The following is an 18,420-nucleotide window of genomic DNA, read 5'->3' on the forward strand; positions in this document are numbered from 1 at the left end:
AAGCCATCAAAAAAGTCACAAATTTTACTTCCAAAAGGCCACTAAATTGATAAAAGTCAAGAATCTGACCTGACATCTTAAATTTATTTCTTACTTTAAGCAACTCAAATATATATGTGAAAATCAAGAATAATACAAAATTAGGATGGTGACTATTCTCTGATTTGTAAAACTACTCAAAATAAGACTCTATAGTAAGCTATGTTATAGTGAAGTCGCTCCGTCGTGTCAGACTCTTTGCGACCCCATGGACTGTAGCCTACCAGGTTCCTCTGTCCATGGGATTTTCCAGGCAATAGTCCTGGAGTGGATTGCCATTTCCTTCTCCAGGGGATCTTCCCAACCCAGGGATCGAACCCGGGTCTCCAGCATTGTAGACAGACACTTTACCGTCTGAGCCACCAGGGAAGCCATTATGTTAGTGTGTTTAAATATAATTTCATTCATTTAAAAAAACAGTGGTTACATATAACTTTCAGAAATACTTTCTGGGTAAAAAGTGGTATATATTTTTCCAAACCAAAGCTTTACTTCTGCAAATTTCTCCTTAAAATAACAGTCTTTAGTAGCATAAAAATGATGATATTTTCAGCATCATTTAGATATCTTTTTCTTAGTAAACATCAAGTATATTAATTATACCCTATGGCTTTTAAGTTTTGTTTTGTTTTTAAAGAATTCCTACTCAAAAAAGAATCCAAGCTCTCTAGTGCTACAAAAACTAACTATATTCTTGCCACGGACTGTTTAATGATCTATACAACAACCAGGTTATTTTGATTTTCTTTCAGGCACAGGTTTTTTTCTTTTCCTAAGGGCACAGAAGTTTAAAAAACTATGACCTAAAAATCCTTCCATCTTCCCAAAGAATCAGAGCTACTTTCTAGGACAAAATAGTTCAATTTTAATCATGCAATCTAATATATTAAGAAAAGGTTAGTTTTGTTTTGTTTCTCTTGGTTAAGCATACATATGTTTATTTCATTGTCAGCTGACAGGGCCTCAAAACAACCCCCTGGTGGCTAAGTTGTAAAGAATCTGCCTGCCAATGCAGGAGACGTAGGTTTGATCCCTGGGTCAGGAAGATCCTCTGGAGAAGGAAATGGCAACCCACTCCAGTATTCTTGCCTGGAAAATCCCATGGACAGAGAAACTTGGTGGGCTACAGTCCATGGGGTCACAAAAGAGTCAGACACGACTCAGTGGCTAAATGTAGATAGTATAGAGTAGCTAGTCCTATGGTATTGTAATATCCAACAATCCAATGTTTTCTTAGAGTTGTATTCACTTACTATTAAGTTATTCCATAACTACACTGAGAATTCCTTAATATTCCAAGATCATTCTTAAACCCAAAATGTTTTCCAGTTCCATTTAAACTGCTCTTCCTTAATCCTACACCTCAAACCCTCCTCAACTCACCTTTATTTTCTTTCGATATTTTTCTAGGTAGTCCCTAACTACCTAGAGGTGGCTACAAAATCTCAGTTCTCTGGTAAGAGGTAACTTCTAAACACTTGTGTCACTCTAGACAACTAGCACGCGAGTCTCTGCAGCCTCTCCAGCAAAATGGAGACATTATCTCCACTTTCAGGACTGGCATGTAGATCAAAACAGACAACAAATAGAAGATGCTTTGTAAACTCTAACATTTCACTATGATGCTGCTAAACACTTGTCTTAAGGCCTCAGAAAATTAAAAAATCAATTTGTTCTTTCATTTCCAAAACTGGCATTTTAAAATACCTTAAAATTAAAAATACTCTAAGAAGCTGTGATAGATTCTAATGTTCTACCAGCAACCTGGTGATAATGAAACAGTTCTATTTACTGAAGGAGAAAATTATCATCTACCCCCAAATCCTTCCCATATTATCATTCCATTAACAAGAGTGACTACTGAGTTTGAAAAGGTTACACAAATATTAAATCTAAGCCAAAAGAATGAAGTATACTTTAGCAAGACTTTCTCCAAATTGAAACAGATCACCTAAGAAATTTATCAGGTACATTTATCAGGTACAAACAATTTTCTTAGGTAAATTAAGCCTAAACAAAACAGAAAAACTTAAACACTGTCAAAATGCTTACTATTTTACTATTACTGTTACCTGAGAAATACAGTAAAACCTATGTATGTGTACTGAATAGTAAGTTATTAATCCACTGTATGCCAAATTTGTAATAGATGAAGTCTACATGGAACATAGAAGTAAATTGAGAAAGTCAAATAAATTGAAATTACTGAAAAATCTCCCTTATTTCCTCTGGGGTCTCTTCTAAAAAGCCCACAGATCCTAGGTTATCCATAGAAATTTTCTTTTCCAGTGCTAAAGTCTATGATTCCATACAACTTTGAAGGTATTTTTGTCTCCACTTTTCAAATATTGGCTAACCAGTGAAATTTTATATTTTCAACTGTTTCCACCCGATTGGACTACTCTAATAACAATGACATCATGATGATTATATACTAATTTATATATTGGTATATTTTATATACTAATTTTATATATTGCTAATTTTAAGTTTCTTAGACATGCCACTCTTGAAGAAGTATGAGAAACCAGTTTCCATGCAAACCAGTTTCATTTTAATCATGCAAACTAATCTAGGGCACAAAGTCCATAAATAATAATGTAGGAAACAGTGTAAATCAGGATAAAGATAAGATTACAAGAAAAATAAATAGCATTATATTAAGTCAGACTAAAAATCACTATAAGAACCAACTGTCTACCCCTACTTGCCACAGTGAAGGTAACATTCTCAGAAGCTTATTTTATTCATATGACCTAAAGCAAATTACTTGGGGAGTTTATTTAAAATGTAATTTCCTGAACCCCACTGCAGGCCTGCTGAGTTGTATCTTTAACAAGCACCCAAAGTGATTCTGCTGCTCACTAAAGCTAAAAGTACTAGAGTAGATCATGAGAAATGCTGGACTGGAAGAAGCACAAGCTGGAATCAAGATTGCTGGGAGAAATATCAATAACTTCAGATATGCAGATGACACCACCCTTTTATGGCAGAAAGTGAAGAGGAACTGAAAAGCCTCTTCATGAAAGTGAAAGTGGAGAGTGAAAAAGTTGGCCTAAAGCTCAACATACAGAAAACGAAGATCATGGCATCTGGTCCCATCACTTCATGGGAAATAGATGGGGAAACAGTGGAAACAGTGTCAGACTTTATTTTGGGGGGGCTCCAAAATCACTGCAGATGGTGACTGCAGCCATGAAATTAAAAGACGCTTACTCCTTGGAAGAAATGTTATGACCAACCTAGATAGTATATTCAAAAGCAGAGACATTACTTTGCCGACTTAAGTCTGTCTAGTCGAGGCTATGGTTTTTCCAGTGGTCATGTATGGATGTGAGAGTTGGACTGTGAAGACGGCTGAGCACCAAAGAATTGATGCTTTTGAACTGTGGTGTTGGAGAAGACTCTTGAGGGTCCCTTGGACTGCAAGGAGATCCAACCAGTCCATTCTGAAGGAGATCAGCCCTGGGATTTCCTTGGAAGGAATGATGCTAAAGCTGAAACTCCAGTACTTTGGACACCTCATGTGAAAAGTTGACTCATTGGAAAAGACTCTGATGCTGGGAGGGATTGGGGGCAGGAGGAGAAGGGGACGACCCAGGATGAGATGGCTGGATGGCATCACGGACTCGATGGACGGGAGTTTGAGTGAACTCCAGGAGTTGGTGATGGACAGGGAGGCCTGGCGTGCTGCGATTCATCGGGTTGCAAAGAGTCGGACACGACTGAGTGACTGAACTGAACTGAACTGAACTAGAGTAGAGGTCAGAAGATTTATGTTACAAACACAGCTACTATCCTCAGCAGTTTGACCATGGATAGACACTTAAGTTTCTCAATCTATTTAAAGTGGCATTATCTCCCACCCTACCTTTTGAGAGGAATATGAGATAAGATACAGGTATAAAGCTTATATGCCATCATGTTTAATTCCCCAAACAGTTCTGAAATCTTTTAAAGATTTGAGCATACTGAGGAAAGGTACACCACTAACTGATTGCAGAGCTTGAATTTAAACCCAGGTCAAATTTCAAATGAGGTCATAAAGTAGTAACCTATGAATCTTTGAGCCAACATTTATCAATTACTAAGTTTCACCAGAATATCTGGATTTCTGGTATTGTTTTTTTAAATTCAGGTCTGGCAACACATCAGACTATATTCCTACACAGTAACAATGAGCAAGAGCTAGCTGAGTGGCAATTATTCCTCTCCAGACATGGCACAACTCACATTACTTCCTACTTACTGTCTCAAGTTCAGTCGGCTTCAACTGTTTATGTTACCACCTGACCCCAACAGGCATCGGAGCTTCCAAGTCCTACTCTTGAGACTGTCCTCTGCTCTTTCCTTCTAAGCTCCAGCTAGATTTTCTCTGTAACTCATTTGGTTACAAAGTTATCTACGTCACAGATTTCAAAAGACTCAGTAAGATAGAAAAGGCTGAATTTAGAACTAATAAACCACATTTATACATGTAAGATAATATTATTTTGTCCCCTTTTCTAAATGTACAATCCATTACTTCAAATTTTGGTAGCCATTTTTAATAAATATTTTCATTTTTAGCTTTTTTATCAAAATATATTTCTCAGAAATCATACTTTTAAACTTTGTGTTCTTATCATGTTTATATCTGGTCCTACTTTTAAATACCAGTGGTTCTTATAGAAGTATTTGATGATTCCATGTGTCAACTAACTAGTTGGGCAGATGCTAATACAGTTGTTTGCTTCCTTACTCTCACAATGAGATCGTTCACTTATTAAATCCTTCAAGAAATAAGTTAAAATTCTAAGTTATGTTTTTCAATTCTCTATTTAGTCCCCACTGTACCTTTAACTTCACAATTACAGTACTATACTGCACTAGATTTATTTGTTACACTTGTGTCTATATTAGACATAAGCCTCCGGAGACAAGAGCTACATCTTATTCATTCCTTAACTCTTAAGACTTAGTACAGATCTGGCACATTCTACAGATTCAGTTACTATATGCAGAATTAAAAAAACATATTGAAAAGCAACAACAGAAAACACATAAATGCCTAGTAATTGTTACCACTTAGGAGTTTATAGTCTAACAAGAGTTAAGTGAGTAAGTAAGTGAAGTCGCTCAGTAGTGTCCGACTCTTTGTGACCCCATGGACTGTAGCCTATCAAGCTTCTCCATCCATGGGATTCTCCAGGCAAGGATACTGGAGTGGGTTACCATTTCCTTCTCCAGGGGATCATTTCCTTCTATAGGGGATCTTCCCGACCCAGGGATCAAACCCGGGTCTCCCGCATTGGAGGCAGATGCTTTAACCTCTGAGCCACCAGGGAAGATGGTTCAGAGGTTCCGAGGAAGATGGCTCACAAGAGTTAAGAGACACATAAATACAAATTATTCAAGGCAGAATGTTAAAAACACCACAAGAGAAATATAAAGTGTAAGAAAAAATAAAGGAGGAAATTATAGTATGAGACAAGAAATTACAGTATTCTCTTTACCCTTGGAGATCAATTATCTATCACTCCTAAAAATGTGGCCAAGGTTCTTACTACTCAATCTAGCCTCAAGTTTCCAGTTAATTTACATAAATTTATATTTATCATCAAGAACATAAATGACTACTTCATGTGCTCGAAGAAAAAATATCACATTCAAAGCTACCTACATTTTTTTCAACCAGAGTAACTATTGTACATTTCAATTATGCAGTACTTATTTCTCACCACCATCACATTTCTCCAGAAGACAGAAGTAAGCCACCACACAGCATTTAAGTACATTATAGATAGCATACTGATTAAAAGCATAGGTTTTTGGCAACATGATTCTACTACCTATGTGCTGTAAGATTTGGGGCAAAGAATTGCTTAAAATGTCAATCTCCTCATCTGTAAAAAAGGAGTAACTACCCCAGAGAGGACTTAAATTAGACTATACATGTGCAAACACTTTGTAAACACTTAAACGCTAGCTATTATAAAGGATTAACACTAAACCCAGTGAACAAAGGCTTGCTAGCAAGACACGTGCATGAATCAACTGTATATTAGACTTCATAGCTGATTTATCATCCTTCATAACTACACTTTCCTTTCCAGTGCCACTGCTATCATTTTATTCTATGCCCTTATCAACTCATATCTAGACAACTTTCTAAATGGTTTTACACCTTCACCTTCAGTCATACTTTGGTGAGATTCAAACTTAACTCCTACCACCAATGTGCTAATTGGTATAATGGAACATTCTGGAACCCTAAACCTACATTTCTTCATTTGTAAAGTGAATTTCTGATTAAATTAGCTTCAATATTTCTATCTGCGAGATAAGTCTATACCTCTCTTCTAATAAAAAAACTGCCTTTGCTTTACAAAATAAAGTCCCAAATTGGAGCAGCCTTCTACATTCAGTGTGGTAGTTAGTTAGCAGCATGGATTTTGGGGTCAAAAAGACCAAGGTTTAAATTTTGATACTGTCATTTACTGATGGTTTATTCTTGAGCAACTTGCTCAACTTCTTTAAGCCTCAGTTTTTCCTCTGCAAAGCTGGAATAACATAGTCTTGCTTTAAGAATTATATGTGTTAAATAGACAATGGGAGAAGCTGCTATATGGGGATAGGGAACTCAACCCAGTGCTCTGTAAACTAGAGGGGTGGGATAAAGTAGGGAGTGAGAGGAGATTCAGGAGGGAGGGGACATACATGGACTTGTGGCTGATTTATGTTGTTGTATGGCAGAAGCCAACATAACATTGTAAAGCAATTATCCTCCAATTAAAAATTTTTAAAAAAATAATTAAATGAGGTTTTAGTTAAGATAATACTAGAATTGTGCCTATCTGAACCAATTTCCCATTACTGCTTTCTAGTTATGGTTTCTCAACTGCTCTTGAACACCCAGAACCCTGCTTCAACCAAATAATTATGGTTTTTTCCATTCTTTTATATGTCAAAGTTCATTTTAAAAATATGTATTTTGATAAGTTCTTCTGCTTTTAAAGTGTGACATTCACTGCCGAATGGACATTTTCTGCTCTAGCCAGCCACACCTACTCTTCGCCAACTGTAATCACCTTGTATACATCAGTGTCTCTTTCTTTGGTAATACCTATTCCTCCCTCCTTAAGACTTCATTGCGAGGTCTTCCCTAGTCATTTATTCTTACAGAGTTTACTCTTAAGGTTTCTTCCACTTATCTCCTAAAATAAACGGCAAACTTATGAGAGTAACGGTAGTATCTCACAATGTATCTCTTTATTATGGTCTCTTGAACACAAGTATTTAATAGAAGTGCAACTATTTTAACGTAATTCTTCACCAGTGAGTGCTTCATTTAAAGTAATCTACCTTGAGAATGTCCAAACTGCTTCTATAACTGGTCTACTCTTTCCTTAGTAAAAAAGTATCTGATCTAAATTAGAAAAATTTGCTACTTCCTTTCTAATTATTTTGCATGAACTTGATATATATTTAATGTCTTCTGATTAAATAACACCTTAACATATATTTAATGTCTGTCTTTAAATGCAATAATCTCTATACTGAGAAACAAGCAGTCTATACAGCATCTGAGTTCACTATTTCCCCTTCTCATCTCCCCCAATCCCTTTTCATTTCTCAGTTCAGTTCAGTTCAGTCACTCAGTCGTGTCCGACTCTTTGCGACCCCATGAATCACAGCACGCCAGGCCTCCCTGTCTGTCCATCACCAACTCCCAGAGTTCACTCAACCTCATGTACATCGAGTCAGTGATGACATCCAGCCATTTCATCCTCTGTCATCCCCTTCTCCTCCTGCCCCCAATCCCTCCCAGCATCAGGGTCTTTTCCAATGAATCAACTCTTCGCATGAGGTGGCCAAAGTATTGGAGTTTTGGCTTCAGCATCAGTCCTTTCAATGAACACCCAGCACTGATCTCCTTTAGGATGGACTGGTTGGATCTCCTTGCAGTCCAAGGGACTCTCAAGAGTCTTCTCCAACAACACAGTTCAAAAGCATCAATTCTTTGGTGCTTAGCTTTCTTCACAGCCCAACTCTCACATCCATACATGACCACTGGAAAAACCATAGCCTTGACTAGATGGACCTTTGTTGGCAAAGTAATGTCTCTGCTTTTTAATATGCTCTCTAGGTTGGTCATAACTCTAGCTCTAAAATCTAGACTTTTTAACTATTAGACTGTCAATTCTAATTTTGTTTACTAACTGGATTCAACTCATTTGTTTATATTAAGAAAATTTCATTAAGATAGTCAGAGGTTATATATAATCCGTATCTTACTAAATTTGATACCTGAATTACTAAAATTATGCTTACCTTTGGAAACGCATAAAGACTGCACAGCTCATTTAATTACCAAGGAACAAAGATCATTATAGCTACCAGGCTCCTTCAGCTAGACCAGCAACAAATATAACTAAGCCTTTCTGACAATCCATACTGACATGCAGAATGTTTAGATTCTAGATTTGGCACATAATCCATGAAAACAAATTTCAAAGGGAAACTAAAAAAGAAGGACAACAACTCAGCTTTTTACAAATATCCTATCCAGAACATTTATCTATGTCTTCATAGTATTAAAGAAAACCTATTTTTCCCCAGCCAAAGAATGATTTTTCTTAGAAGTGTGGTTTTAAAAATCAACATTCTAACTTAACAATAAAGTCCAAATTTTAACACTACATATTTCTACTGTATGGAATTCAAATCTAGTTTTTCTTTAGTCATAAAATGTATTAATATAAGCACTGTTGGGGCTTAGCTAATGCAGGGTTTACCCAACTATATTTACCATTTGTTTGCTAGCTGAAACTAGAGTGGGAGGAGGGATACATACATAAAACCAAAGAAACACTAAAGAAACCAACTCTACTCTGCTTGGATTCTGTCTACTCTGAGTCTTTTTCAAAACAACTTTCTACATTTTTTAGTAGTAATAGTGTATCATATCAAATTTTAAAAGGATACAGTAAAAAGCAACTCACTTTCCCTTCACAGTCTGCCTTAACAATGATTTTTCTCTGCATAGTCAAGCAAACAAGAAACAAATATATGCACAAACCCCACAGAATGTACCCTTTTAATGTTTCACAGTGAAATGCTTCAGTTCATCTCTCTTGACATATTTTCCAACCAACGATTTCACACAGTAAAATTTTTATGCTTCAATCTCAAAAATCTAATTCAACATTTTTAACAAAAAGATATGTGAGAAACCTAGATATATAATACATTTCATATACAACTTGTAGGACTTTGGGAAAGCTGCTTAAGTATCAATAAAAGCTATCAACATGTTACAGCAGAGAAAGCAACTGTTAAGAACCATAGTAATTATTTGGTAATCAGGAAGAAATATATACTTTATATCTTAATTTTTTTTAATCAATAAACAATCAATAAACAAGCAATGTTTTAGAAGCTGGTTAGCTGCTGGGTTGATGTATATTCCATTTAAAATAATGGAAAATGGAAACACACTGTTTTATGTGCCACTAAGAAATTTTAAAAGCTGCCATTATAACTTTAATGCCATTAATAAGGTACATCTAATTTTACCTTTATTAAAATATGAAAAAACGTCTTAGGATCAAGGAAATATGGTAGACTATTTCCAATCTTTTATTACAGTGATATAATGAATAACTTCAATCATACATCATTTTGTGCATTTCATGAATAAGTTAAAGATAGAAACAGAATTGTTGGATCTAAGGATACATGCATTTTAATCTTTAAGTAATTCAAACTGTTCTCTATAGTGGTTTTATCTGTTTACAGTCTCACTGGCTATGATTTAAGAACCTATTTTCCCCAAAATAGGTTTAATATGCATTATCTCTAATATGAGAAGAAATGAGAATATTTTCATAGTCAAAAGATCATCTGCAATACTTTTCTGTAAACAGTATTCATAGCATTTCCCCCTTTCTATTTAGGTTACAAGTATTTCACATACCAATAAATACATAAAGAAATCTGTCCTCTGTCTACAATGAGATATTACAGATATTTCCCCCAGTTTGTTTAGTTGTTGTTCTTTTACTTTACTATGATGAAATATAGTCAAATTTATCCCTCTTTTAAGGATTTCTGGGTTTGGAGTTGAACTTTAAAAAGTTCTCCTTATTATAAGATTATCTTTAATAATTATCCTATTGTTCATCTCAACAATTTTCTTTTTTACATTTAATTATTTTAGTCATCTATAATATGTTTTGGGGTAAGGTACGACAGTGGAGATCCAACGTCTTTTTTTAGGTTACTATACAGTTGTCCCAACCCCACTGCTTAGTGACTGAGGCTCTTTCAGATGTAACTAAGAGCTCAGAATTAAAACAAACAGCAAAATTAGGGACTTAGGACCCTAAAACATACATAGCATTAAAAGCACAGAACTGGGAGTCAAATATCTAGCACATATTCAGTTCAGTTCAGTTCAGTCGCTCAGTCATGTCTGACTCTTTGCAACCCCATTGACTAACATACCAAGCTTCCCTGTCCATCACCAACTCCTGGAGCTTGCTCAAACCCATGTCCATCGAGTTGGTGATGCCATCCAACTAATAAGAGCACATATTAGTATCTTAGCTACTACTGTTACAAATTCTGGGAAATAGAGAGTAGCAAGATAGAGGCTTCTCTGTGATTTTTATGATATTTAGGTTTTTGATGAATACCTACAGTTTAACTCAAATTCAGTTAAAATATCTAAACATACACCATACAACTGAGGTGTTAATAACAATTAGCATTTATATAGTGTTTTACAGTTTACATAAAGTAACTTCCCTTAATTACTTTACCCTTATAATCACTGCGAGAATACAGGCAGAGATTTTAATCCTCATTTACTGCTGAAACAAATAATTCAACTTGTCCCTTTACTTAAAGTTAAGTGGCAGAGCCAAATTCAAACCTAAATCCTAAATTTCTAAATCTGCTCACACTGCTTCATACCCTATACCAAGTGCTTCTAAACAAAAATAAAAGAGAATCCCTACCCTCAAGGAACTTAAAGCAATTTGTCAATTAAGTATTCAATTGATCACATACTAAAAAATATAAACGGTCCCTGGTCTCAAAACCTTCAAAAGTGTACCGTGAGTTTAAAAAGCAAGATTTAGAGGACTGGAAAATAAACCTGAAGAGCAGGAACAATCTTATTTATTTTGCCCATGACTTACATTATTTACAGCTGGTATAACTAGAACACATTATTATCTCATAGCTGAGCTAATGCTGGTTGACCATTATTGACTGAACCCTGTAAATATGGAATATGAAATATATCATACCTCTTCATTTGTCTTAGGGGACGAACTTTTGTTTGTGACCAAAAAATCAGCCAAATCATCAAACAGCTCTTAGACAATATAACAAAGAAAGTTTAGGAATCACTTCTGGGCTACATCTACTTACCTATTTCATAGCAAAATAAAGATTTTGACTACATTCCATTTCATTTCAAAGCTGCCAAAAGGTCATAAAACAATTTCAAGAACCAAATCCAATTCAACAGCCACAAAATACAACTATCATTTGCTGTTGTTTATTCCAAATTAAACATACCCTCTGCCTCCATTAAAAAAACAACAACAACACAACCGTTCATAATATTTCTCATCAGCAGGTCGTTCTTGTTGTTTCCTTCAGGTATCTTGACAACCTTTTCTATAAGTCTTTTATTTTTTTAATACTAACAATCACTTATCTGCCACACATAAATTTTAACTTTTGAATATTTTAAGAAACACTGTGATGTGTGCTAAATCGCTTCAGTCGTGTCCAACTCTGCAACCCCATGGACTGAAGCCCTCCAGGCTCCTCTGTCCATGGGATTCTCCAGGCAAGAATACCGGTGTGGGTTGCCATTCCCTTCTCTAGGGGATCTTCCCGAAAGGGATCGAACTGGCGTCTCTTATGTCTGACCTGCATTGGCAGACGGGTTCTTTTACCACTAGCCCTACTGCTGCTGCTGCTAAGTCGCTTCAGTCGTGTCCGATTCTATGCGAGCCCACAGACGGCAGCCCACCAAGCTCCCCTGTCCCTGGGATTCTCCAGGCAAAAACACTGGAGTGGGTTGCCATTTCCTTCTCCAATGCATATAAGTGAAAAGTGAAAGTGAAGACGCTCAGTCGTATCGGACTCTTAGAGACCCCAGGGACTGCAGCCCACCAGGTTCCTCCGTCCATGGGGTTTTCCAGGCATGAATACTGGAGTGGGTTGCCACTGCCTTCTCCAAGCACCACTAGGGAAGCCCTAATAAATATTAGGGGAAAACAAAAGGTAAATAAGGGAAATTCAAGTACAAAATTAAACCCACCCAACAAAGTTGAATTTTCTATCATGCCACAAAGAATTCTGTTTCAGAGTTAGCATGCCCTATTCTCCAACCTATCCAGTGACAAACCTATCCAGTCTTTGCAGCCCCAAAGACTAGCACTCTGTAAAGTCTCACAGGGCTTGCAATAATTTTTAAATGTTAGCAAAATCTCGAAAAGATCAGGCTTAAATTCAGTGGATGACTGCATGTTAAAAAATGTTAGAGCCTAAAATCTAACAAAAGCAACTAAAAGTTGACAATGAACAAGTAAATACAAAGAACTTACAAAGCCATGAATCTAGAAATTATTTGCAGTGCGTCTATGCAGCAGTAAGAAGGCATTATGATTTTCTGCAGAGCAACAGGGCTTTCTTCAGTGGTTATTTGTAGCAAAGGTTTGGTACAATGAAAAAAATTTGTCATGAATTATCTAAATATGTCATAAATGTGGCTATATTCTAGTCAAACTATGTGGGTATTACAAAAACAGCAATGTAAGAGAAATCAACTCAATGCCTGTACAATGTTGAATGCGACACCAAAAAAATAAAAGAGCCATTTCCAAGACAATTAAAGTCACCCCTTAATGTTGGCAGGAGAATAAGGTCCCATTCTTTTTGAAGGGTAGAGACTGTACTAGCCATTCAAGACACATGGGCTTTGAACAACAACGTGAATTTAGTAAACACTACTGAAATGTACACTTAAAAATGGTTAAGATGGCAATTTTATGTTATGTGGGCTTTGCCACAATTGAAAAAAAAAGGGACGGGCTTCAAATTTCTCTTTTATTTTAAATAAATAATGGATTGACGAGTTATTGAGAGCTTATTACATGCCAATCACCACAGAGATGAATGTGAAATATGGATAAAATCTGATTTCTCTTCTCAAGGAGTTCAAAGTTTAAAGACACCCAAGTTTGAAAGTATTCTTAAAATGAAACTAATTTTCCATCACCCAAAAATAGTTAAGTACCCATTTACCTTTTTTAAATTTTATTTTTAATTGGAGGATAATTATTCTACAATATTGTGATGGCTTCTGCCATACACCAACATGAATCAGCCATAGGTATATATATGTCCCCCCCACCAAACTGCCCTCCTACTTCCCTCCCCATCCCACCTCTTTAGACCATCACAGAGTACCTTTCTTAAACTCGCTTGCTATGTATCTCTCTCACTCTTTTTCTCTGCCAGTTTTAGTTGTACTTTGAAGTCTCCGATGCTTACAATGGAAAACTCTGGGATTCAAACAGATTCGCTAGCCACCTATGTAATGTCCCCAAATTCTACTCCCCTCTGTACCTGAACAAAAACAGTAACAATCAACAATGCTCCTGGGAATCTCTGAATAGGAAGAGAGGTTTCAAATAGTAGGGGAAAAGATCAAATAAAATCTTCAGACCTTATTCTGAACTATCACCTCCGTTCAACCCAACCCAACATTTAACTGTGCAAACCACTGGGACTAAACCTATCAAGAAGTCACTTCTACTTTAGGCCTAATGACCCTTTCTCTTTTCTGGTCTTTTACAAAATCTATGGTGTATGCCATACAAATGGCTCTCAGTTGTTGAGTATTCTTTATACTGTGTACAATGAGTTCTTGCAAGTTTAGTGGTGATCAAATCTTTCTACCTTCCCCAAAGGATAGGTTAATGCTTAGTAATAAATATTCATTTGAAGTACATTTTTGAGCATTTCTCATGTCACCACTGAATAGAATTTGTGGATGTATACTTTAAAAAGCAAAAGTTTTAAAGACTGAAACATCCTGTTTCAGGCCCCGACCTATTGTGCCCCTTAATACAGTCACTTGAACTGATTAGACTGCCCACTCATATTATGGAAATTCATTTCCCAAATTAAAAAAATTAGTCAACAGTAGTGCACCTCTCCCCAAATATCCCTTTATACAATGAGACCCTTCATGACCAAATGTAGAAGTGCAATGATTTCCATCATTTCTGAGGTACTGTTCACATCTGCAGAGAACAGCAGCCCTTGAATACGAGGGAGCTAACAAGTAAATGGAGTTGGTTGACTGGTTTTCAACTAGTAAGAACTCAGAAGCAGAAATGTTGGCAGTGTTTGTTATCCAAATGATTAGTACAGTTAAAAGAAAAAAAAAATACACGCAGTGTAAACTTTAAACCATACATTTCCCAGAGACTGACGTGAACTTGCGAAATGGCCTCTCAGAGAACCCTAGGAAATCTCTGTTTCAATTTTATGTTTCATATAGGTTAATTATTCTACTATTGCATGGATTCTGATTAGAGACAAAGAACCAGGGCAATCACCAGCTTCAGGAAGAATTCAGGGGGGCAAAAATTAAACTCTGCTGTTGAAATTAATCCTCTTAAAAATACAGCAGCCACAATACATCACTAAGTGATACAAAGAAAGTACATTCTGATACTATGTATTTCATTTACTTTACCCACTCATCACTTCCACCAAAAGAAATTTAAAACAGACTGAGCCATACACAGTATGTTTCCTGAAAGTATTCACAATACAGCAGCTTACTCTTGCAAATTATTAGCTTAATAGTGATTTCAAATACAGTTATAGGAAAAACAGACTACTCTAGGGGATAAAAGGCAGGGGGGGAAGCCCAAACACTTTTTAAAGAAAGACAAAAAATATATTCAGGCATAATATCTGCATCAGAAACATTTTTTCTTTCTTTTTTCTTGGTATATTTAAAAAACTTACCCTGAAGAGATTTTCCCAATCCCTGGCCCAGCTTCCACCCATGTTTCTGGAGTAAGCGATGTCCAATATTATCCTGACAGACAGAACAGAGAGACAAACCAAAAATATTCCAATAATATATTCTTCCCTTCCTAGTGGTATATAACAGGTGATGAACAAGAGATAATTCTACATATATGCATGCAAAAAAGGTGCTAATAGGGGAAATGTGCCCAATAAGGGGGGCATTAATGTAAAAAGAAATACTGGCTAGTATTTTATACAGGAAGAACAAAGAGGTAAGGGTCCTTTCTGATGGTGTGTTGGGCAATTTTTATACACAACACTTTTAAAAAGAGAAAAAAGGGAAGGGGAAAGGGGGAGAATACACTTATGAAGTTTAAAACTAACATTAAAAAGCATAAAGTCAAAGTACTTATACAATCATATCCACCACCTAGACAGCACCACTTTAAGAGCTTTTTTTCTTTTTTTTTTAAAGAAAATCTACATTGTGTTTAGTTATTTTGCTTATGTGTCAGGCTTTCATGATACAAAGTAAGTTGTAAGTGTAAGACTGCCCCACCACTAGAAATGAAAACACAATCAGAGCAAAATCCAGGCTAGACTTGATTGGTTTTTTAATACATATATATAAAATATAAATATTTAACTAGCATGCAGCCAATATTAAACTGAAAAAACAGTGAGGTTAGTAAAACGAGAAATTAAATTGATTAAACAGAAAAATAAAATGAGCTCAAGCACAGACTGAGTGATGCATTTCAACATGTAATCTAACAAAAATGCTAAAATGTTAGAATGAAACAGGCCTAGCAGTAAGTTAACAGTAAAGAACCATTAGTGCATGTAGGGGAAAAAAACCAATATACATAATGTCTCATCTTCCTAGGAGCACAGTGGAAGAGATCCTTCAATGTAAATCACATGTAAAGACACTAGAAACAACAATTAAATGTCAGCTTTTGCGTAAGGTTTCAAGATCTTAGAAACCTCTGCAGACCTTTGTCCAATTCTTTGCTTTTTACAAATACAGAGAGAACACTAAAATAATCATTTAACTGTATCTGATAAAATGATGTTACTTATCAAAAGGAAAACATTTAAAAATTGTAAACAAAAAGTGTTCTGTATGCATTAAAATGTAATTTATAATATTAATTGGGTATCACCACTTGAAAATAATCTCATATTTCCTAAAATCAAATTATGAAGTCAACTAAACCATAAATCTATGAATTAAAAACAAACATCTCATATTAAATTGATTTTTATCTTCCAGCTACATATTCAATGGTAAAATGCTCTGGAATTATAGAAAAAAATATGTTACTATTATATTCTCTGACAGTAAGTTACAAGAAGGAGGTTAGGTCTCTTCAATGGTCTGTTTTTAAAAAAAAAAAAAAAGTCACCTTCCTTCTATCAGTTTATGACAGGATGCCAACTAGAAAACTGGACTGAGCAGCTTATTACTTTATTGATTAGAGGAACAAAGATCAAGATACTTGAAAAAATGGGGCAAATGATAATGAAAACTGTTTCTGTAACAAAACATGCAATTATTTTAAACATACATATAAACAGTCATTACTGTACATAAAAGGTCACTAGAGATTATTTTTTGCTTGGAATTGAGAGAATGAGAAAATGCTATGGATACATGTAATCCCAGTACTGAATGCCTGACTATTTATAAATAACTTTATTGAAAAAAAAAAAAAAAATTTTTAAGTCTTAACACAACTAACGTTAGCAGAAAATGAAGATAAACAGAGAGGCCTTTATAGTACTACTGTGGAAATACACTTACCTGCACATAAAATCCTTGTTTTATATCATAATTACTACAACTAAATTAACTACAGAAAGGACAAGGATAGCAGAATGACTCTAAGATAATGTAGCTGAATAAAGTATTGTTTAATCTCTTAATAGGCTAATTTTAGGGTATTAAAACCATGCTGACAAAAATTGTTGTCCCTTTTTTTAAATTAAGAAAACTCTATCTTTTGGCTAAGTGGAGATGAGACATTATGCTGACCGTGTTATATTATGAATGCACTAAAATAAACAGACAGATGAAGCAGTATGCTATTTCCAAAAGCAGTGCAAGTGGAGTGAAAGCATTTCCATACGAACCTGGCTTTAAAAACTGGGCTGTCAAAAGAACAGTTAAATGTAACACAAAGTAAGAAACTGTCCAATCACTAATGGTCGTTTTTTTTTTTTTTGTCTTGTTTTCAATTCACTGCTTGCAATTAATGTATTTATTAAAGAAGAGTGAAAGCATAAGTAAATTCACGAGTCAAGACCAGCTGAAAGATTCAAGAGCAGCGTGTTGTGACTGACAACAGTGAAAGGAAAAGCAAATGTTAAAGGGAGAGGGAGAAAAAAGAAAAATTTAGGGTTATACACATTAGCATCACTTTTACAAAACCACTCAAGATGGCTGTCACCTTCTCAAAAAAAGCTATTGATACAAAATGGCAGTGGTACTTCTCTTCTAAATCTTTAAATGAAAACTGTTCTTTAATTAAATCTACTTCCCTGGTGGCTCAGACAGTAAAGCGTCTGTCTACAATGCGCGAGGCCCGGGTTTAATCCCTGCGTTGGGAAGATCTCCTGGAGAAGGAAATGGCAACTCACTCCAGTATTCAAGGCCCAAAGACAGAGGAACCTGGTAGGCTAGAGTCCATGGGGTCGCAGAGAGTTGGACACGACTGAGTGACTTCACTTTCACTTTCCCCAAGTATGAACAGGGAATGAAATGTCAGGGGTTATGTATTAATATTATTAACATGCCACTCTATGTCCTTGCAATTATAACAAAAAGCAACAAAAATAATAGGCATATCTCCCAGAAAGTCTTCCCCTCACCAACCTCTTCGATTAACTGAATGACTATTACAGAAAATCTGAGCCTTTCCTATCATTTCAGACTATGTTTTTGAAGAAAAAATGGCAGTTCTGGGACTCTGCAGAAAGGACTAGTATTCACTATGGTTTCTTTTCCTACCAAAAGAAAAAAGTTTTATAAAGACTAGTGAAAAATCCAATAGGCTTAAGGATGATGGGTAACACAAGAAAGGCACATCAAAATACCTCATAACAAAGTATTAATAGAACAAAGCAGACTTGTCTAATCTGAAGTGATCAAATTGTTCACTGAACTTTCATTGTGAAAGAGCAAGGAATTAATTCAGTGGCCAACTGGTGATAATCATTACTCTCTCTGGTTAGGGTGTCAATCATTCCTATAAATGTCATTTATAACAGTAAACTGCAGTAATGCATAGCCTCAACCGGTAATCTAGACATAACAAGGGC

General features: G+C 35.6%; 1 protein-coding gene across 3 annotated transcripts in view; it reads right to left on the reverse strand.

Moving 5' to 3' along the window:
- The window catches only part of GPATCH8 (G-patch domain containing 8), a 92,641-nt gene that overhangs the window by 48,869 nt on the left and 25,352 nt on the right, over nt 1-18,420 (reverse strand). For 2 of the 3 annotated variants that reach the window (XM_068976265.1, XM_068976264.1), the window contains exon 3: nt 15,091-15,163. The exons of the other annotated variant lie outside the window; for it this stretch is intronic. In XM_068976265.1, the coding sequence (XP_068832366.1) occupies nt 15,091-15,163 (73 nt within the window). The remainder of the gene's footprint in view (nt 1-15,090; nt 15,164-18,420) is intronic. 3 annotated transcript variants of the gene reach the window in all.

Source organism: Capricornis sumatraensis, chromosome 8, assembly GCF_032405125.1.
Source record: "Capricornis sumatraensis isolate serow.1 chromosome 8, serow.2, whole genome shotgun sequence".
Classification (NCBI taxonomy): Eukaryota; Metazoa; Chordata; class Mammalia; order Artiodactyla; family Bovidae; genus Capricornis; species Capricornis sumatraensis.